The sequence below is a fragment of the Delphinapterus leucas genome, chromosome 5 (assembly GCF_059928025.1).
Source record: "Delphinapterus leucas isolate spDelLeu-1000000601 "Yukka" chromosome 5, BTC_Dleu_Yukka2, whole genome shotgun sequence".
NCBI lineage: Eukaryota > Metazoa > Chordata > Mammalia > Artiodactyla > Monodontidae > Delphinapterus > Delphinapterus leucas.
This window is the reverse complement of record NC_143133.1, coordinates 16,602,498-16,626,245: the sequence shown is the minus strand read 5'-3', so window position 1 is coordinate 16,626,245 and position 23,748 is coordinate 16,602,498. Positions and strand designations below refer to the sequence as shown.

At 36.0% G+C, this 23,748-nt stretch overlaps 1 protein-coding gene and 1 non-coding gene across 2 annotated transcripts in view; one reads left to right on the top strand and one right to left on the bottom strand.

Annotated features, from left to right (window-relative positions):
* FAT4 (FAT atypical cadherin 4) overlaps nt 1-23,748 on the top strand; it is a 172,428-nt gene that overhangs the window by 76,715 nt on the left and 71,965 nt on the right. Inside the window, exons 3-6 of the mRNA XM_022596265.3 lie at nt 9,188-9,449; nt 11,310-11,660; nt 18,044-18,966; nt 19,599-19,773. Of these exons, the coding sequence (XP_022451973.1) occupies nt 9,188-9,449; nt 11,310-11,660; nt 18,044-18,966; nt 19,599-19,773 (1,711 nt within the window). The remainder of the gene's footprint in view (nt 1-9,187; nt 9,450-11,309; nt 11,661-18,043; nt 18,967-19,598; nt 19,774-23,748) is intronic.
* On the bottom strand, nt 6,705-6,811 carry LOC115801963 (U6 spliceosomal RNA). The gene has a single exon (XR_004022340.1). It is a non-coding gene; the product is annotated as a U6 spliceosomal RNA (small nuclear RNA).

Below are 23,748 nucleotides of genomic sequence, written 5' to 3'. Positions count from 1 at the left end.
TGTGTTTATATTTATGATGAAATTTGAAGAAGGCTGGGAAAGTCCTTATGTCTCTAGGTATTTACATCAACACGGTTTTAGTGTACTTGTTTTATTTCTATTGAGTTTTGTTTTTTAAGTTAAAAAAATGTAAGTAACCATGCTGGTGTTATCCTGAGATATTCCAGTTTTTCTTTTTAAATTACTAAATGTAAGGTGATGATAGCTAGGATATGCAAGAAGTGCATTTGAGGTGAGAAAGGGTGGGGAGTTAAAGGGGCAGAAACGGGTAAAGTTATAAAGCAGGAATAACTAGGGAAAAGAAAGAATTGTTTGCCATTCAGGGGGCGGTAGGGATGTTGACAATTTGTGCAGGATGTGACTGCACCTGAAGGCATAAAAATCACCACTGAGTATTTTGTAATAGGACCTGTAAGCGGGGGCAAGGAGAGGTGGGGGGGAAGGAGGAAAAGGCAGCAGAGGATGGAAGGGAGGAAATAGTTTCACCTGCAACTTTAAAGAAAAGAAGGGGAGGAGACCTTCAAGATGGTGGAGGAGTAAGATGTGGAGATCACCTTCCTCCCCACAAAAACATCAGAAATATATCTACCTGTGGAACAACTCCTACAGAGCACCTACTGAACGCTGGCAGAAGACCTCAGACTTCCCAAAAGGCAAGACACTTCCTACGTACCTGGAGAGGGCAAAAGAAAAAAGAATAAACAGAGACAAAAGAATAGGGACGGGACCTGCACCAGTGGGAGGGAGCTGTGAAGGAGGAAAGGTTTCCATACACTAGGAAGCCCCTTCCCGGGCAGAGACTGCGGGTGGCGGAGGGGTGAGCTTCGAAGCCGCAGAGGAGAGCGCAGCCACAGGGGTGCGGAGGGCAAAGAGGAGAGATTTCCGCACAGAGGATCGGTGCCGACCAGCACTCACCAGCCCGGGCGGGCGGGGCTGGAAGCTGAGGCTCCGGCTTCGGTCGGAGCGCCCGGAGAGGACTGGCTGCGTTAACACAGCCTGAAGGGGGCTAGTGCTGCACAGCTGGCCAGGACGGAGTCCGGGGAAAAGTCTGCAGCTGCCGAAGAGGCAAGAGACCATTGTAAACAAGCTCCAGAGAAGAGCACGAGCTGCGGCTACCAGCGCGGACCCCAGAGGCAGGCATGAAACACTATGGCTGCTGCTGCCGCCACCTGTGTGCAAGCACAGGTCACAATCCACACCTCCCCTCCCAGGAGCCTGTGCAGCCCGCTACTGCCAGGGTTCCGTGATCCAGGGACAACTTCCCTGGGAGAACGCACGGCACACCTCAGGCTGGTGCAATGTCATGGTGGCCTCTGCCGCCGCAGGCTCGCCCCACATCCGTACCCCTCCCTCCCCACGGCCTGAGTGAGCCAGAGCCTCCCAATCAGCGGCTCCTTTAACCTGGTCCTGTCTGGGCGGGAAGAGATGCCTTCAGGCGACCTACACGCAGAGGCAGGGCCAAATCCAAAGCTGAACCCTGGGACCTGTGCGAACAAAGAAGAGAAAGGGAAATCCCTCTCAGCAGCTCAGGAGCAGCGGAGTAAATCTCCACAGTCAACTTGATGTACCCTGCATCTGTGGAATACCTGAATAGACAACGAATCATCCCAAATTGAGGAGGTGGACTTTGGGAGCAACGATATATATATTTTTCCCTTTTCTCTTTTTGTGAGTGTGTATGTGTATGCTTCTTTGTGTAATTTTGACTGTATAGCTTTGCTTTTACCATTTGTCCTAGGGTTTTGTCTGTCTATTTCTTTGTTGTTGTCGTTGCTTTTTGTTTGTTTTAGTATAGTTTTTAGCGCTTGTTATCATTGGCGGATTTGTTTTTTGATTTGGTTGCTCTCCTTTTTCTTTGTTTTTTAAATTATTTTTATTTTTAATAATTATTTTTTATTTTAATAAATTTATTTTATTTTTTCTTTCTTTCTTTCTTTTTTTCTCCCTTTTTTTCTGAGCCGTGTGACTGACAGGGTCTTGCTGCTCTGGCTGGGTGTCAGGACTGTGTCTCTGAGGTGGGAGAGCCGAGTTCAGGACATTGGTCCACCAGAGACCTCCCAGCTCCATGTAATATCAAATGGTGAAAGCTCTCCCAGAGATTATAAGAAAATTATAAGACACTGATGAAAGAAATGAAAGATGATACAAACAGGTGGAGAGATATACCGTGTTCTTGGATTGGAAGAATCAACATTGTGAAAATGACTATACTACCCAAAGCAATCTACAGATTCAATGCAATCCCTATCAAACGACCACTGGTATTTTTAACAGAGCTAGAACAAAATATTTCACAATTTGTATGGAAACACAAAAGACCCCAAATAGCCAAAGCAATCTTGAGAAAGAAAAACTGAGGAATCCAGCTCCCTGACTTCAGACTATATGACAAAGCTACAGTAATCAAGACAGTAAGGTACTGGCACAAAAACAGAAATATAGATCAATGGAACAGGATAGAAAGCCCAGAGATAAACCCACGCACATATGGTCACCTTATCTTTGATAAAGGAGGCAAGAATATACAATGGAGAAGAGACAGCCTCTTCAATAAATGGTGCTGGGAAAACTAGACAGCTGCATGGAAAAGAATGAAATTAGAACACTTCCTAACACCATACACAAAAATAAACTCAAAATGGATTAAAGACCTAAATATAATGCCAGACACTATCAAACTCTTAGAGGAAAACATAGGCAGAACACTCTATGACATAAATCACAGCAAGATCCTTTTTGACCCACCTCCTAGAGAAATGGAAATAAATACACAAATAAACAAATAGGAACTAATAAAACTTCAAAGCTTTTGCACAGCAAAGGAAACATAAACAAGACAAAAAGACAACCTCAGAATGGGAGAAAATATTTGCAAATGAAGCAACTGACAAAGGATTAATTTCCAAAATTTACAAGCACCTCATGCAGCTCAATATCAAAAGAACAACCCAATCCAAAAATGGGCAGAAGACCTAAATAGACATTTCTCCATAGAAGATATACAGATTGCCAACAAACACATGAAAGGATGCTCAACATCACTAATCATTAGAGAAATGCAAATCAAAACCACAATGAGGTATCACCTCACACCAGTCAGAATGGCCATCATCAAAAAATCTACAAACAATAAATGCTGGAGAGGGTATGGAGGAAAGGGAGCCCTCTTGCACTGTTGGCGGGAATGTAAATTGATACAGCCACTATGGAGAAGTGTATGGAGGTTCCTTAAAAAACTAAAAATAGAACTACCATACAACCCAGCAATGCCACTATTGGGTATATTCCCTGAGAAAACCGTAGTTCAAAAAGAGTCATGTACCACAATGTTCATTGCAGTGTGATTTACAATAACCAGGACATGGAAGCAACCTAAGTGTCCATCGACAGATGAATGGATAAAGAAGATGTGGCACATATATACAATGGAATATTACTCAGCCATAAAAGGAAACGAAATTGAGTTATTTGTAGTTAGGTGGATGGACCTAGAGACTGTCATACAGAGTGAAGTAAGTCAGAAAGAAAAAAACATATACCGTATGCTAACATATATATAGAATCTGAAAAAAAAAATGGTTCTGAAGAACCTAGGGGCAGGACAGGAATAAATATGCATATGTAGAGAATGGACTTGAGGACATGGGGAGTGGGAAGGGTAAGCTGGGAGGAAGTGAGAGAGTGGCTTGGACTTATATATACTACCAAATGTAAAATAGCTAGTGGGAAGCAGCTGCATAGAACAGGGAGATCAGCTCGGTGCTTTGTGACCACCTAGAGGGGTGGGATAGGGAGGGTGGCAAGGAGATGCAAGAGGGAGGAGATATGGGGATATATGTATATGTAGAGCTGATCCACTATTTTGCAAAGCAGAAACTAACACACCATTGTAAAGCAATTATACTCCTATAAAGATGTTTAAAAAGAAAAAGAAAAAAGGAAGACATTTTTTGAAAACTGCTTTTGGACTCTTATGTTTAAAATTTTAAGCCCCTGAGGTTGTTTTCCTTCTTGGATATGTTTTCTCTTAAATTTTTTAGTAGCATTTTAATGACTACTGACTATTTCCAATCCTGGCTTTAGAAACCAATTTCTTTGGCTCTATGCCATGCATAATGGATACCTAGGCTTCCTGTGGCATTCAGAATTATTGGCTGTTTCCTTTTTTGAGTGGTTTATAATAAATTAATATTAATGCTTTTAGGTAAACCTTCTATCTTCTTCTCTATTGTCAGCTCCTTACCTCTTAGTTAAATTTGAAAATATGTGTATATATATATATATATATGTTTGAAATGTTTTCTTTCTTACCAAATCGTGGCTCTGTTTTCTTTCTTCATCTAGTTTTGAGTAGGAATCAATATTGAAAGCAAGGAGTTGCTTTTACTTTGTGGCCAGCATTAAATTGTCACACAACTATCCAGTAGATTGATTTTGCAAGATTACTAGAATTCTTTAAAATGCTAAGATTATGTAGGTAATCAGCAAATTATGTCCATATATTCTTTAGCTTATACACTTGTCCTTAATTACTAAATTGAACATAAAAATATTAGTATGTTAGAGAAACTAGTAGGTCACTGAAGAGTAATGCCTGGGTAAAGGAATCAGTTTTAGAAAGCAACATATACATGTTGAACGTAATTTAAATATCTTTTGAAACATGTGTTGGATCAAGATACACATCTCTCAGAAGCATGTGACTTTGTCAGTCTCTTGTTTCCTTCGATAAACAGAATTATTATGCTTGTAATTGGCCAGGATACTCAAGCTTTGTTCCATGGTACCATATGTGTTTTTGAAAATACTACTTAAGTTCATAAAATGCATTTGCAATTTATAGCTATTTACTTTTAGAATTCCTTCCACTTACTTTTGTCTCTGTGGTTCCTCAGGAGAGTGGAGTATTTTTAAACAGCATTATTTCCACTGGGCTACAGCTGAAATACGATATTTGTTTCTTGTAGCATTGCTGATACTGCATATTTGGAATATTAAATAAATAGACTTTTCAAAAGACTTAATTAAATCATTACTCTTGGCTACACATTTTCAGACATTCACTAGAACTACTAATGCACCACATCAGCTGATTTTGAAAGTGAAAAAGATGGTTTATCGACATAGTCTGTTGCTTTTGCTTCTGTTCAGAAGAATTATCATAAGTTTAGGAGTATTAATTATTATAGTCATTTTGCAGACAGGACATTTCTCAATTTCAAACCATTTGTACAATAGCTTGAAATGTTTTTGTATCTTGGCTTTCCCCTAGTTTCCAAATTCCATTTTAGTAGGTCAGAATTGAGTGTAGCTGTTTTTCCCTGGACTGTTTTACCAGAATAATCGAATTCCTTGTGAAATAGAACAAATGGTACAGAATGTGGTCAGATTAGAAGTCTAAAATTCTTATTGAATGTTTTTGTTAAACCATACAATTACAATACATACATTAGATACTCTATGTACACCTGAATATGCAAGATAAATGTGCATAGTATGTTAAACCCAGCTGTTCCATTACTAAATTAAAATGTTCTTTGAGGCATTCATGTTACTAAATTTTAAGATTAGCTTAGGGAATGCAGTACAAATATAGCAAATGCCACTAAATGTAAATTTTGAAAGAGTATTTTTGCCTTCAACTGTTAGAAATCATCCCCTTATGTGTTTGGTCATGAAGATAAAATATATTTAATCTGTGATGGAAAAGATGTATGGAAACTTCAGCTGCTGAAATTTCCCAGCATGTCAGCTTTATAGTCTAAACACCCTAAATTTATGTTCTTCCTAATATCTTCTGGAGAGTTCTTAGCTGTATATTTTAATAAATACCTTGCTATAGCTTAATATGGTAAAAAAGTATATTTGTTTTATGTGAGTATATTTAAATCAAAAAGCAATTTTTGAAGTTGACAATTCCAACACTACTTATACCTCAGTGTCAAGACTCAATACTACATATTAACAGGAAATCAGAAAAAATTTTCCCTGGGATATGTAGCAACTCTAATCAAATTTTTACTTAAATTATTTATTTGCAAACAACTTAGTCATCAAATACATTTAACTTGTTGTATTCCTTTTATAAGAAAATAATTAAAATAGGACTAAAAGTAACAATTAGCATTGTCATACACTTAAAGCTTCTCAAGGATTTTTCTAGGTCCTTTACACATATGAGTGCCTTTAATCCTCAGAGCAGCCCTATGTGGCAGGTATTATTACCAACCCGATTGTCCAGGTAAGGAAACATTGGTTTAAAGAGGTTAGGTAGTGGCCCAATGACACACAATTAATAAGTAGTAGAGCAAATATTCAAGCCCAAAACTATGACTCCAGAGCATCAGATCTCAGCCAGTACAGTGTATAATATTTAACTCAATATTTCAATTATAATATACATATAAGTAAACATATCTAAATCAAACTGCTCATAATTGCAACAATATATAGGTAAGTTTATAAGAGACTTTTAAATACTGTAAAGTTATCATCCCCCATCATCAAATCCAGATGGGTGCTTAATTTTTTTTTATTAATTTTTATTTGAGTACAGTTGCTTTACAACGTTGTGTTAGTTTCTGCTGTACAGCAAAGTGAATCAGCTATACGTATACGTATACCCCCTCTTTTTTGGATTTCCTTCCCATTTAGGTTACCACAGAGCACTGAGTTCCCTGAGCTATACAGTAGATTCTCATTAGAAAAATATGGAACACTTCATGAATTTGTGTGTCATCCTTGCGCAGGGGCCATGCTGATCTCCTCTGTATCATTCCAATTTTAGTATATGTGCTGCCGAAGCGAGCACTGGATGCTTTAATTTTAATTTCCCTTAATTTCTTCATTTTTGATGCTGCTAAAATCTGTTCTTTCTTGAAACCTTCCCTTTAACCTCTGTGGCAGGCTGTCCTCTGGGTCTCCTAGGTCCCTGCCCCTTTTTCTCATTCTCTAAATGTAGTATTCAATCTTTATGCTGCTGTTCCTTTCTTGATCTATTCTAATTTAAATCCTCAACAAATCTTGTGGCCTCAACTGTGACCTACATATATCGACCTTCAGATAGTTTTATGAAACCCCTTTTCAAATCTCTGACCACACAACCATTTCTATGGTTATGACCATTGCCACATAACCATTTCTATGAAACTATCCTTCAATTGCTTAACATACTATATATAAAATTATAAAATTTCACTGTATACTTTCTCCTGCATCAAAGCAGATCTTATCCAGAGATGTCTTCAGCAAGAGTATTCTCCTAATTCACAGCCAAAGTAATTTGAAATTAAATTTTTTTCCTTCTGTTTCACTTTTACATCCATTGCCTGGAGTTGTTAAAAGGAAGAAATGAGACTGAGTGAAGTAAGTCAGACACAGAAAAAAAAAATATCATATTTTTTATATTTGGAAACTAAAAAAAGGGTACAAATGAACTTACTTACAAAACAGAAGTAGGGTCACAGATGTAGGAAACAAACTTATGGTTACCAGGGGATAAGGGCAGGGGGGAGGGATACACTGGGAGTTTTGGATTGACATACACATTACTATACATAAAATAGATAACTAATAAGAACCTACTGTATAGCACAGGAAACTCTACTCAATATTCTGTAATGGTCTATATGAGAAAAGAATCTAAAAAAAGAGTGGATATATATATAGATAGATATATATATATATATAACTGATTCACTTTACTGTACACCTGAAACTAACACAACATTGTAAATCAACTGCAATTTTAAGAAAAAGAAAGAAATGAGAATATAGGGGAATGTTGAACAAATGAGAGATATTGTTACTTCTATATCCAATAACCTATCAGATCTTAACTAATTTGTCCTGTGTATTATGTTTGGTACATAATAATTGAGAGTCTCATTTCTAGAGCAAGATAGCCAGGGTTCATATTTCTTTGTCTCAGTTTCTTTATCTTCAAAATTGGGATAATAATAGTACTTACCCAACTGGATTACCTTTAAGTATCTAAACAACTAGTGCCCATGAAGTGATATGCTCAGAGCAGTGCTTAGCACTTAATAAACACTTAATAAATGTTGTATTTTTCTCAACTTTTCCATTCCTTCTGCCAAATTCCTAGTTCATACCTCAGATTTTGAGTGCTACAGCTCTAAGGTCTGAGAGAAAACAAGAATGGATCCCTGCTTTCATTTTACAGAGCAGGGACTTAGAACCAGAAAATAATACAGATTGTATAGAGTTTCATCTTGAGGAGCTAAAGCCCCAGTCTCTTGGGGCCAAACTTTATTCACTGTCTCCCTTCTCTGGCCTCTCCTCATTCTAGTCCATCCTACACTATCGAGAGCCTTAAAAGATTGTTTTCAATTAAAACAAGATTAGTGGTTTCTTGGCCATACAATTCAATGTGTGTTACAACTGAGATTCTCCAACATACACCCATAATCTAATACTTTAGCTTGATTTTTCTTCATTTATTTTAGATTTAAACTCTCCACACTACCAAATTGGTCAAAATAATCCCTGTCTTTGGTTCTTACAGTGCTTATTGCAAGCCTCCATTTAGTGCTTGATTTGTTTAATACCTTTTCATGTTGAACCAGAAGGAGCATGAGCTCAGAGTCAGGCAGACTAGGGTTTGAAATCCACACTCACACTTACAGTGTGACTCTGCATAAGTTAACTAGCATCTCGGAACCCCGTGTCTTCATTTGAGGAATAGTATCTCACGGAGCTGTGAATGGAAGCGAGATAATGCATACTTAGTGCTGTCACTAGGCCTGGCACAGAGCAAGCCTTTAGCAAACCTCTGGTTATGTGGTTAATAGTATTAGCATCATTCGTATTTTTCATGTGTATATTTTAAGAATTAAAAAATATATAAATACTGAAGGTTGAGATTTGTTGTGTTATTTAATGGAGTGAATGGTATATATAAATACTGAAGGTTGAGATTCATTGTGTTATATAAATACTGAAATATACATATAAATACTGAAGGTTGCGATTTGTTGTTATTTAATGGAGTGAATAGTGAAAGACTAGGTAATACACTACTCTGGCTTGTTACCTTTTGAAATCTTACAGTAACATGTGAAATTAAGCCCCAAAGCTTCACTTTGTCAAATACGTATTCAGCACAAGGAGTGGTACTCTTGGTGTTCTATTTCTAGCAGTTCAGATACTCATCTTTTTTTCCTAGGGTGCAAATGCTCTTGTCACATACACAATCATTAGTGGAGCCGATGACAGTTTCCGAATTGACCCTGAATCTGGAGATCTGATAGCTACCAAGAGGTTGGACAGGGAACGCCGTTCCAAATATTCCTTGCTGGTTCGTGCAGATGACGGCCTTCAGTCCTCAGATATGAGAATAAATATCACTGTCAGCGATGTGAATGACCACACACCCAAGTTCTCCAGGCCTGTGTACTCTTTTGACATCCCAGAAGACACTACCCCAGGTAGGTGGCACGCCCATAAGTGTATTGGCAAGGATCACCTTTGACTACAATTATGGACTATGTTCTGGCTACTCTTAAATTGTGACTAGTTTTTACCATATGCTACTAGGTATAAATGCTGGATTTTGAAATATTTTAATTAACCATCTTCACCACAATTCCCAAACAAATTTCTAGACTTTTGAGAGCAAATGAAGGTAGCCAATCATCTGATTACTAATTACAGATATTTCTGTTTCTGAAAGTATTTGTGACATGCATTGTGGATTTTTCTGGCAACCATAGTTTTGATAGCATTTTTCCACTTTAAAAACGTCTGATGTTCCCTTTGTTATAAAGCAGAAACTAACACATCATTGTAAAGCAATTATACTCCAATAAAGATTAAAAAAAAAAGTCTGATGTGAATATGTTGCTGTGCATAGAAAGAGCAAAGAAAAGCACATGAGAACCTGTCAATACTGGTTCTAACACTTACTAGCTGTGTGAACCAGGGCAGTGTATTCATTTCTCTTAGCTTCAGTTCATTCTGCTGTATATGGAAACAATTCCTGTTAGAATTAGGGTAAAACATACATGAGTTTGCTAACATGGGGTTCGAGGATTAGCAGATGCTCAATAAATGTTAGTAAAATAGGAATCCTGAATTCCCACCTTGTCTATTTGAACATATTATGCTGTGACTGTTGAATTTGAGTACCCAAAATCCATGTAATTGGTGTGGGTATGCTTCCTTCCCACTATTGGAAATTCTTATCTAAGACTGAAATTGCATTCTGAATTACATTTGGAGTGAGTTTGGAATAAGGCATATGTTTTAGAAACTCATTTGACAGAGAAGTGAAACATTTATAGAAGCCTACTTCTCACTACAGTCCGCAAGATGAGTTATGCATGTCCTTCATGTAATTCCCATTACATTTCTTTCTCGCCTTAATTCTAGCAATGGTCATGACACTGCCCAGGGTTCATGGTCTTCCCCAATCAATAGAAATTGACTAAAGGCCAGACAAGAAATTCAGGCTAGGCTTTATTGGGGCCCCTGCCCCAGCAGGAAGGAGCAAAAACAAGTAACAGGTTCCCTTGCTTGCTCGGCAAGCTGGTTCCTTATGTGGGGTCAGGTTAGGGGTGTGCCCAGGGGTCGGGCCAGAGGGGTGGCTTAGGTGTTCTGCCCACCTGTTTGTGGTGCTGAGTGCAGGGAGCATGCGCAGTACCCTGCTTTTGCTCCCAACACCCAGTTTTTGCTCCTGGCTCTTCAGAAGTGGCAGTTGGTTTTTTTGGTCTTTTTTTATCTCTTGGTCCAGAATTTGCCCCAACTGGGCATGCACACAGTTATTTTCAGTCCCATATAGTTTCTCTGTATTTGTTTTGCTTGAGGAGAGGTGTGTGCTGGTGTAAGCCCTGCAGCACTGCAGCAAAGGGCCCCAGGTCCCAGCCTGTCTCGGTCATATGAGCTGTCAACTGGTATCCCCTCAGCATAAGTTTGTATTATTGCTTGGAATTCCCAGTTCCTGACACTAGCAATGGGCCCCAATATATGCTCATTGAATTCATCAATATGTTTATGGATTGGTAGTGCCAGGTAGAAAAATAATGTCCGAAGTAGTGTTCATTCCCCAGAACATTTACATTGCAACATAAGATCTACTGGATATCTAATACGCTATACATTTTGATGCTATTTGGGAATGTTGGTATCGGGTGTTAATGTAGAAATCTACAGAATGTTGTGTTCATTATATTTTCATAGTAATTCTCTAGTTAAAATACTTTACTGTAGAAATAAAGTTTTTGATATCATAAGTATTCTCTTAGCAATACCCTGTCCCATTAATTTTAGACTCTTTATTTTTCTGATAGGTTCTTTGGTAGCAGCCATTTTAGCTACAGACGATGACTCTGGTGTGAATGGAGAAATTACATATATTGTAAATGAAGACGATGAAGATGGCACATTTTTCCTGAATCCAGTTACCGGAGTCTTTAATTTGACTCGAATATTAGATTATGAAGCACAGCAATATTATATTCTCACTGTTCGAGCTGAAGATGGTGGGGGACAATTTACTACCATTAGGGTTTATTTCAATATACTAGATGTAAATGATAACCCACCCATTTTCAGCTTGGATTCATACAGCACATCTTTAATGGAGAATCTACCTCTAGGATCTACTGTTCTTGTGTTTAATGTTACTGACGCGGATGATGGTATGTACTTTATTTTATATACTTAAACTTTATTAAAAAATACCATCAGCTTTATTTCGTATTTCTTTACTGTGTGCAGCTGTCACAAAATTGCATTTTATAAGTATAGGTCCAAAGTTAGGGAATAGATTATAATTTAACTATAGAGGATGAAAAGATTAAGTATTTTGTTGGTTAATTTCTTATTTATAACAGTTACACTGCATGCATTGTTATCATCTTATAAGCTTTTTAAACTTTGTCTTTCTTTTTTTCTCCCTAACTGTATGACACTATTGCAGGTTAGCAATGTAGAAGTCATAAAACAGCTTTTTGGTAGGTTTATGTCAGATAAATAACTATTTGCTTACATATATTCTTTTAACATGAAAAGGATAAAATATGGATGCAAAAGGAAAACCAAAGTCTCAAAAAATACTTAAGAATGCATGATTAGTTTTATATTTCTTTTTTTTTTTTTTTTTTTGCGGTACGCGGGCCTCTCACCGCTGTGGCCTCTCCCACTGTGGAGCACTGGCTTGGGATGCACAGGCTCAGCGGCCATGGCCCACGGGCCCAGACGCTCTGCAGCATGTGGGATCTTCCCGGACCGGGGCACGAACTCGTGTCCCCTGCATCGGCAGGCGGACTCTCAACCACTGCACCACCAGGGAAGCCCTAGTTTTATATTTCTGACTGAAAATTGCTCAGAGTATTGTAGCAAGCTTTCATGCTTTGTCTCAAAGGACAGTCTCAGATCTCTTTAATTTATGCTATATCATCCAGTTGAGATTTTACATTAAATCTAGACTTTACAATGTTCGATTTTTGCTTGATTTTTATTTATTTGAAAAACTTTATTTTAAAATAGGACTCCCGTGGTCTTTCTTCTAAGACTAACTTGTATATACGAATATCAGATAATACAGGCTCAGAGATAACATTGTATAGATTATCAGTCTTTAACTAAACTGTTTGGAAAGTTAGTACCTTGTTTTCCCTTCCAATGGATGCAGCTAAATGTTCATTCAGTTGAGAAAACAAGGGACATTATTTTAAGAGGAAACGGGTCTCTAGCCCAAGGATATGCCTCGTGACATAGGCATATCAACCTTAATTTAGAATTTCCTGGTTCTTGCTGACTTAAATGATTTATGTAACCTCAGAGTACCATTCTATCTCAACATTCTGCTCTATACTTAGTTTCCTTTCAGGAGTGTCCAGAATTGCCACTTAGAAAGATATGAGAGGCAAAGAGCACAGTATTTTAATTCATGAGAATGCTTTCTTTGGAATTCATTAAGTACATTTTGAAGTTTTCCCCTCTTATTTAAGCACAGTTAATATTGGACACATAAATATACATAAAATAGAAGTGCCTATAATGTTAGTTCTAGAAATTGCTAATAATATTAGTAACAATAACCGACAATTGTCAAATACAGGTCGTCCCTTGGTATCTGCAGGGGATTGGTTCCAGGACCCCTACTGGTACCAAGATCCAAGATGCTCAAATCCTTTATATAAAGTGGTGTAGTATTTGCATATAATCTATGCACATCCTCCCATATAGATTACTAGATTAGTTATAATACCTAATACAATATAAATGCTATGTAAATAGTTGCCAGTGCATGGAAAATTCAAGTTTTTCTTTTTGGAAATGTTTGGAGTCTTTCTTTCCCAAATATTTTTGATCCATGGTGGTTGAATCCGTGGATGGGGAACCAGCAAATGTGATGGGCCACCTGTCCTTAGTATGTACCCAGTCCTGGCCTAAGAACATTGCTCAGTCTATTTCATGTACATCAGCCCAGCTCTGTAATTGTCTACCATTAGGCTTTATACACAACTGAGGTTAATCTTTATTTTGGATGTTGATTTCTCTATTATTATTGATATAAACTTAATTAATTTACCTGATCTCTGGATATGAACCTTTTTTATTGGTTCCAACTTTTCTGTAGTGAAGAATTATCTGCCAGGTTTCATTGTGACTTATTTATTATGTATTAGAGAGAGTCCATTGTATCACAGGATTGTGTGCAGCTCTAAAGTAAATTTCGTTTATCCTCACACCTTGATTGTAGGGAACTGGGAAAATAGCAAATAAGACACTTTTTTGTGTGTGAAAGCTGCTGGAATAATCCATGTAAGCATATGCAGAGAAATGTGTTAACCATTGACTTCAAGTTACTTTTTATGGATTTTTTTTTTTGCCTTTAATTGTGTTAGGTAAAAGTTTCAAGCTACATTTTCCCATTGTTTTAGTTTAGAATACTTTTATCAGTGTAATTTCCTGTACTTTGACCTAAAATATGGGACACAGTTTCTAATCTCTCTGAATTACAGGGATCATGATAAGACTGTACAAGGGTAACCTTCTTTGTTTAAAACTGCCAAGTCAGTTATACTAAATAGTTCTCAACATATTTCACAAACAATATTATTTGCTAATTAGACTTTTCTAATTAGAAAATTTATTAGCAAATTTATTTTAATCTCTGATCAAGAGTTTTCAGATGAGAGAATATTGTCATCTTAAATGAAGACATTTTATATGGAAATAAATTTAACATTTTCTGTTACTTATATCTAAATTCTCTAATTTTAACCTAAAATTTTAGATTACATGCCATTTAATAAGAATAAAGCAAATATTTTACTGTGTTCACAAGATAAGTAGCACATGTATTAATCTCAAGGCTTTCGTGCATACAGTTAAGAAAGTATCATATTGAGGCAAAGTATTATAAAATGGAAGTTTCATGGAAATATTCTGGCTTTGATAATTATTACATTATCCTAGAAATAAATTCATAAACTCTTCAAAATACTGGGGAGTTGTAGAGTCATAAAGCAATTGTAATTATTGCTGAATAAATTTACTGATATATGCTTGGTACACAATGCAGATCATTTGACCTGTAAATGGGTTTCATATTCCAGTGACCTGATGACCTTGTTGGAACTGCTTCATAAAAGTGAATGCTATTTGCAAGAGTTCCATGTGTTACAGCTGTATGATAAGTTGACAAATACTAGTTCATCACAGAAATAATTAGACAACATTTATGGATTGTGAATAAATATACACATTTCATAGTAGAGCTACATACCTATAGTTATATGCTGTATTTCCTGGAACTAAATTATTCTTAAGATTGAAATAAAAATCAACCAAAAAAAAAAAAAAACCCAACACAACCACACACACACAATAAAGCTGCCAGAAAGAAAGAAAGAGTCATGTAAATAAACTGCTTTCAGAACATTGAACACAAATGGTTAGAAATATGAACTTTTCTAAGCTTAAAAATCTGGTGCTATGAAAGCCCACTAAATTCAAGTCCCAACACATATGAATAAATTATAGAATACTAAAATAATATATTTAGTGATTCGTGATTGGGATATTTGATGCAAGGAGCAGAGAGAGAAGAATGGCCTGAGCTCTCAATTTTTCAGGATAGTACAAAGGTTCAGGGAGAATTTTGAGTTTCAATATGTCTACATGTATTTTCTAGATGTAGAGCACATGCCCAGAGTCACTTAGACTTGACAGGAATGAAAAGTCCTTTTCTTTACAGTAAAGTCCATATAGATGGCTTCCATGGCCTGTAATTGCAACCGTAAGGTCTCAGTTCCTGAGATGAGAGCTGTTTCTTAGATGATGCTGCAATATTTTGTGCAAACTAGTTGTATTTGTATGTTTATTTTTTCAAAGATAATGATTGTTATCGTCAGTTCATTGTTAACGTTATCACCTGATACATTTTTCATTATGAATTTGAATATAAAGCCAAATTTTTCTTTTTTCATAATTCTAGCTAAAGCTTAATATTTATTACTTCCACCATCTACCTACTCCACTAAACGTTTTCCCTAAAAAGGAGGCTCTCCTGCTGTTTACAAGACTATAAAATCTTGGTATCATGTTCTCTTTTTGCCTCTGCAAGTTAATTGTTTACTCCAGGAAGTAGCATACACAGTGGACCAAGGGTGTTCAGATCCTTGATTTAATTACTTGCATTCCAGTTGATTTATGTAGAAATGTTAGGCCATCACTTTGTAGCCATCTGTAGTTTTGTAAGTATTTTAAATTTCTTTTGATCTTGGGCATGAAAGGTTTTATATGCTTACATAGAAGTATATCTCTGCTTGTTGGTATTATTTTTATCCAGAGGTCATCATAACTTTTTTCTCAATAATAATTGTGTATGAATTTGTGCCTCAAAGACTAGAAATTAAATATTTACTGATGGAGTTAGCGATAGGAAAGGCAAAAAATTTCCTTAGAGAGTAATTCTATTTAAAAATATATGAAATATATATATATAATATATATATGGGTATATATATCTTTAAAATCAAATGGCTTTCTAAGTAATATATACATATATTGCACCAGTTGATGAAACTTTTTATCTTTGCATCAGTTGATAGAACTTTTCTTCCCCCAAACCTGTGGAATTTTAAGTCAAAGAGTTGAAGTAGGCTCTTGACCTTGTTCTATCCAGATCTTAAACTTCTCTTTATCTCCTGCTGGTGAATTGAGCTGTGGCCTCCGTTAGCTTTATTTATTCATATTTTTCCTGATCCTCAGACTCCTAAGTATTTGGAAGTTTATAACCTCTGCTTTGTTCTCTTGTGAATAGTCTTAAATAAACTACAAAGATTAAAAGCCACAACTCTTAAATGAGGAGAAAAATCCTACCTTTTCAAAGATCTACTCAATCCTTGTTTATCCTAGAAATTTTTGTGAATAAGCCAGTTCCCGAGAGTTATCTCCATAAATATTTTTCTCTGCATCAACATATTGACAAAAGACATTAGATAAGAGACTATTAAATCACAGGAAAATAATAATTCTAGCATTTTTTTAAAAATAGAGCAAGCAGACTTTACCTGGTAGAAAAAAAATCCTGTTACTCAACTAAACTTACCTTTATAAAGATTGTAATGAGTTTAAAGAAAAGGCAAAAGCAAACTCAAATATTCACAGAATCTTGAGAAAGAGTATTTTTCAAGAAATAAAAGAGGAAAAAGGCGATCAAATTGTTCTAGAAGACTTTTGGCAAAGGGTGGACATCTTTTCTGACACCTGAATAGTTAAAATTAACTTCAGAAATATAGGAGCCATTTGTAAGCAGTTTTTGTAACTCAACAGATTTTCCCTAGCAGAAGATCCCAGAGTATAGTATCTTTATTAAGGATGAGTTATCTAGATATACAGTATGTTTCTTGGAAATTCTTATCCTATGGTTGCCCAACAGCTTTATGATAAAATATAAAAGTACACATGACATTGTGCACCAGTGAAGAAAATGCTATTCTGGGGCAGAAAATATGATTTTTTTTTCTGTTTGCACTGCTTATCTGTTGTTTACCTTTAAATTATTTACTAAACTAATAGGTTGATCCATTCTTCATATCATCTTTGTTAGAAGAATCTCTGCAATCATTTTATGAAATGAGGATTTATATATAATTTTTTTTTTACTTTTTGTTTTATATGGGACTATAGTTGATTACCAGTGTTGTTAGTTTCAGGTGTACAGCAAAGTGATTCAGTTATACATATACATGTATCTATTCATTTTCAAATTCTTTTCCCATTTAGGTTGTTACATAATATTAAGCAGAGTTCCCTGTGCTATACAGCAGGTCCTTGACACGTGTTCCTGGGAAAAATAGATAAAATATTATCTAAAAATAGCCCCCAAATAGTGTGAACCTTTATATTTGGAGCCTTTTACTGCTAATATTTCTTTCAAAAATTACTTTTAAAACACGGTACATACACATAATAAAATTTGAAAGAGAATTATTTTCTCAAAGGCCATTAGCCAGATGCTTAATAGGAATTAAAAAGTATTTATTGGTTCTGACAAGAAATGTAAAAGTAAACTTAAAGCATCCATGACTAATGCCATACATCAGAAAATTTTATTACCCTTCTCTGAAAATTGGTGTCGGCCTCAATAAATTACTAAAGTGATAAATGTTTGGCTAGTAGTATAGTGTGGCACTGTTAATGTTGAACTCTCAGGAATTATGTGACAGAAATAAGTAAATGTATAGAAAAATATCCGCTCTCTGGAATATTTTTTTCCTCTTTATTTTTGTAATTTAGCATTTCAACACCATGGTAAATAGCCTGCAGTATATAGATCATTTGTTCACCAGATTGTAAACATCTTTTCAGATCAGATGTTGACAAGGAAAGGATTATGGGTTATGTATTACTTATAAAGAAAATTAACTGTGGCTAAATCATCTGTAAGGTGTGTTTGGAGGCATCATATATCAAATGTGCAGTTTCATATCATGAAAATTTTGGTGCAGTTTAGTTTGCAATCAGCACATGTTTCAGAAAATTTAATTTTTCCCTTCCATTTCAGGCATCAACTCCCAGTTGGCTTACAGCATTGCTTCTGGTGATAGCCTTGGGCAGTTTACAGTTGACAAGCATGGGATACTGAAAGTCCAGAAAGCTTTGGATCGGGAAAGTCAGTCCTTCTACAATCTGGTCGTTCAAGTGCACGACCTGCCACAGCTTCCAGCCTCCAGATTCACAAGCACTGCTCAAGTCTCCATTATTTTGTTGGATGTAAATGATAACCCACCAACATTTCTTTCCCCTAAATTGACATACATTCCAGAAAACACACCTATTGATACCATTGTTTTCAAAGCGCAAGCAACTGACCCAGACAGCGGCCCAAATAGCTATATTGAGTACAACCTACTGAACCCTTCGGGAAACAAGTTCAGTATTGGGACCATCGATGGAGAAGTGAGGCTCACTGGAGAACTGGATCGAGAAGAGGTTTCTAATTATACTCTAACAGTGGTGGCTACAGACAAAGGTCAACCATCTCTCTCTTCATCTACAGAGGTTGTAGTTATGGTACTTGACATCAACGATAATAACCCTGTTTTTGCACAGGCCGTGTATAAAGTGGAGATTGATGAAAATACACTCACTGGAACGGATATAATACAAGTATCCGCAGCAGATGGAGATGAAGGTACAAATGGACAGGTCCGCTACGGCATTATTGATGGTAATGCCAATCAGGAATTTCGGATCGACTCAGTCACAGGTGCAATCACTGTGGCTAAGCCCTTGGATAGAGAGAAGACCCCTACTTACTTTTTAACTGTTCAGGCCACAGATCGGGGCAGCACCCCCAGAACTGATACCTCCACTGTCAGTGTTGTTCTACTGGATATTAATGATTTTGTTCCCATATTTGAGCTATCTCCATATTCTGTAAATGTCCCGGAGAATTTGGGGACACTACCCAGAACAATTCTTCAGGTCAGTATATTTAAATAAAACAAATATTGTGTTCATTATAAGACTCTCATTTAATTAAAATGTACATGCTTCCCCCACTCTCTTCCTCTTTCTCATCCAAAAATGCTTACTTGCAGGTATAGCAAATCTTGAAAAGGACAGTTTCATGAAAATTATACCTAAGGACTTATTTATTTCCTTGTAGATTAAATATTGCATTTCAGTTATATTCTTTTGTGTTTACTCATGTTGCACATATTTATGCATTTGTGTATTTTTGAATTTTGTTTCACTATAACTAATATCTGCACATGGTAAGAAAATAAAATGATGTAAAAGTTTGAAAACTTACAAATGTTGTTCTCCCTTCCCTCTTTACAAATCCAACTACTTGGATGAAACTACTGTTGAAATTTCTTGTGAAGCCTTCCAATAATTCAATGTATGGCTTTTATGCCTATTTTTGCACAAATAATGCATAATACTCTGTACTATTTTAATTTTTTGCTTGAAACTTACAAACATGTCTTTGAAACCTTTTAATATTGGAACATATGGCTCTACCTCATTATTTTTAATGATACACTTTATTTCATGATATACATTTTGTTAGTTTTACTCGCATTCATGGTGTGTATTATTCTCTCCTATAGGTCGTGGCAAGAGATGACGATCAAGGTTCTAACAGCAAACTCTCGTATGTTCTATTTGGTGGTAATGAAGACAGTGCTTTTACTCTCTCATCTAGTGGAGAGCTTCGAGTGACACAGAGTTTGGACCGTGAAACAAAGGAGCATTTTGTCTTGTTGATCACAGCTACAGATTCAGGTAAGTCTGTAATAATCTTGTTCAACTGTGAAGAATTTCTTCATAATATAAATAAATGGAAGTATTTTTATCTACCATTAATTTAAATATTTGTTGAAATTTACTAATGCTTGGAACTCCAGTTGTATCTACATCATTCATAGAACAGATATCACTTTATGAAATTTATATGTAAGTGGTAAGAGCTTAAGCACATTACAAGCAAAGCTCTATTCCTGTAAAGCAAAATGTGTCCTTGCCTGGAAGGATACCCCAGTACCTCTGGGGGTGACTTGATGCTCTAACACTTGAGCTGCGGGGCATTGCAAATATTGGGTTGGCCAAAAAGTTCTTTTAGGTTTTTGCAGAACAAAACCCAAACGAACTTTTTGGCCAACCCAATACTTTAGCTTTGAAAACATCCAAATTGTTCTAACTGGTCATGGAGATAAGAGAGTGGGTCCAGAGTTTTACTTCATTAGTCCTTTAGGTTCTGCAAAATTGTAAGTAGTCATAATAAGCATTTGATGAAGCCTCACAGAGCTCCAAAGAGAGCGGTGAGAGCCCTGGGTTCTCACTGAGATAGCAGTGGAATGGACTACCATGGAGAGAAAGAAAAGCAGCATACGTTAGCTTTTAGTGTTTGGAAATAGTCATTACATAAAATTGTATAGCAAGTAGCATAAAATACAATCTATTCAAAAAAGGAACGTTACTGTTTACCACTACATTATTTTGCATATATTGACTCTATTCATAAGTGTTGATCACTTCTAATTAAAAACTGAAACAACTAAAAATTTGTTAAAGAACCATTATGCCTTGAAGAAAGTAGGTATTGCTTAAATATTTTTTGAATGAATGAATGAATGGTTGGATGAATGAACCATTGATCTACAAAAGTATTGGGGAATTATGAAACACTGTCTTTATGTAACACTCATTTATAAAAATTGTCACAACTTAGTATTTTAAGTATTGAGGAATTTAGTAATGTTGACATATTTTAAAATTTTGTTGAAATTGTTTTAAGCCAAGGCAGATTTGTTTGAACCTCAAAGGACTGACATTTTTTGTATATGTATATTCATGTAAATATGTGGCTCCTGCTATAGAAGAACAATTCTGAATGTTCAAATGAGCCGTTTTTACTGTGGTTGAAACGTTTTTGATGAATATAATATATCAATTTTTTATATATAACCAGTTTCGAAGTATACAATTTCATGTTACCGCTTCTCATTAAAAAAGGAGATTTTAAGATTGAGTAATAATAAATTTACGTTAAGTATTCAAATGATAGTGCCATTGCTTATTAATCAAGGTGGCTCTGTCTGTATATTATTTGCCATTTGCTTTTGGAAGTATAATCATCTGAGACTATTATTTTATGAAAGAAAGAACTATTCTCTGTATTTTTTAATGGTTGTGAATGACCATATTACATTTCATGCAAACTATAAAATCCCAGAGAACGATGAACAGAATGTAGTGTGGTAACCACATAAAACTTAAACAAGTTGATCTGAAGCATGTTTCATTATATGTGTAGGCAGTGCTTCTTGGTCAGTAGGTAAGCATTTTCATGTGAAAAATGCAGTCACTGCCACATTGTTCAAATCAATCCAGTATTGATTCAAATCAATCCAAGAGTCACCTGGAGGGAAGAGAGGATGAAATGGAGTAGAAACTGGTAGAGGGTCAGATATTTAGAACCAAGGTTTTATTACGAAAACACCCCAGTCTCAGCTCTCCTCTCCAGTTCCTGGATGTGTGCAGTCAATTCTAGGCACGCACAAAAACAGCCTTTGTGGAGGTCAGGTGGGGGAGGAGAAACCAGAACCAGGAATCTGGTCGCTAAGGCATCAGTCACTATAAAACTTGCCGCACGAGATGGTGTGTCACAAGTAGGTCATCCCAGGGTGAGGAGCAGATTGTGGTTGTGAGAATGCAGTGCAGGGCAGGGCACAACCCACAGAAGTTCTCCATCAGAGGATTTGTACTTTGGAACATTCTAAAGTCAAAAGCCATGGTAGAGAAGGAATGTAATCATCTAAACAAGAGTGCCTGTTTTCAATCAAATCATTCTGAGAATTTAAAAATCTTTTTGTGTGCCTACAAAGCCAAGGGGGGATATTGTGAAGGGGAAGGGAATGCTTGTTTTTTTGACATTTGGCAGTCTGAGTCATGCAGTTTGTCAGGTTTTACAGATATTAACCCATTTCTACACATTACTTTTCTTTATTATCTCAAAGACTTTGGCGCTTTTATTTCCACCTTACTTACAGTAAGCCCCACCTCACAGTGGTTAAATAATTTGCCCAGGATTTCACCTCCAAGAAGTAGAAGAGCAGGATTCAGACCCTAACATATCTGACTTCCAAGTTTAGTGTATATGAAGGTTTTAGTGTGGAGGTAAAGTAAATTTTGAAAAATATATTCATTTTCAAAATTATTTTATTTGCAAAGTAAACCCAATACTATTCTATATAATATAATATAATGGTAAAAGCTTTGAATATGAATTGATCTTGATTTGAATTCTGGTTCTGTCATAATTTTCTCCATGATTCAGGCAAAAAGTATCATCTCTCTCAATCTCAGTATCCTTCTCAGTAACATGGGGATAATAGTAATTACAAAATATTTTATTACAAGGTTTAATTGATACAACATATGTTAAATTGCTAAATATGCCTACCACATCACATATATAATGATTTAAAAAACAATTGTGATCCATGCACTTTAAACATTTTAAAATTCTTGGAAATATTTGCCCTGTTCTTTACTACATAAGTATCTTATTAGAAAATATAATTGAATTGCTTTTAAAAAGCATTTTTAAAAAATTGCAGTTCATATTTTTACATTTTATACATTACTACATTAAAAATTTTTATTGTGGTATCAGATTTTTTTTCAAACTTCCAAAGAATGTATTTCATAGTAAGTGAGTGCTTAACCAGTTAAAAACTGTAGTTCAGACAAATTATGGTTAAGGAAGCCTTTGTGGGCTAGCCAGCAAGCTTAACCACCACTTGTAATGCTGTTTCTCCATCAATATGACAGCACAAAAGGGACATTTCATTAGGAAAAAAAGAAAGAATGAAAGAAAAAGAAAGAAGGAAGGGAGGGAGGGAGGAAGAAAGAGAAAGAAAACTTGAAATGATAGAGTTAAAATTATTCTCTTCTAATACTCATGGGTGAGTCAGCCTGTTGGGAGGAACTTTTGCAAGTAGGAGGTTCGATAGAGCCTTCGTCTAAGTGAGCAGACTGCACAAGAACCAAGTCCTGGTTCCAGGGAGCTGAACTGTGTGCATTCCTGATGCCATCGGTCTCGATCCTTGGGAAAATTGGGGATCTAGAATTCTTAATATAAGGACAAATAGTGCAAGTGCAACTCTAATTTCTATGAAGGACTGTTGCCATTAAATGAAACATGTGAGGACCAGGTGTGTGTATATTCTACCCAACATTGAGATAGGAGAGTTAGAGTTATAGAGAGTGAAAATTCATATCATCAGTAAAATGAAAGTACCTGGAAGTTTGTCATTCAGGCCTTTAAATATGGTGCTTAGGAGCGTGGTGGGAGACATAAATGAGATTCAGGGACACTGGTGCCTTGGTCACAGTATTTTGGCAGTCTTGGAAATTAGAGAATTGCTTGAATTTTGCCCCAAAGCACAGATTTTTATGAGTGCTTTTTGGGGGGCTGCCTTGAAATGGACTGGTGCTTATGAGGCCACAGGAGTATAAGTATTCAGTTAGGTGTCTGAAGGTCATTTCATACAGATCACATGTAAACCAATCAGAAATTGTGAAGTAAGTTGACTAGATGCTTTTAAGATTATTAAAACTCATATGTGACCATAATTTTTTAGTCAATTCCTTTGTATACTTTTGGTATCATCGATATCCACTTGTATGGAAGAATGTGAGAGTTTCAGATATCGGGTTTCAGAATCTGCAGTTTAATCCTATACTCCAGGAATG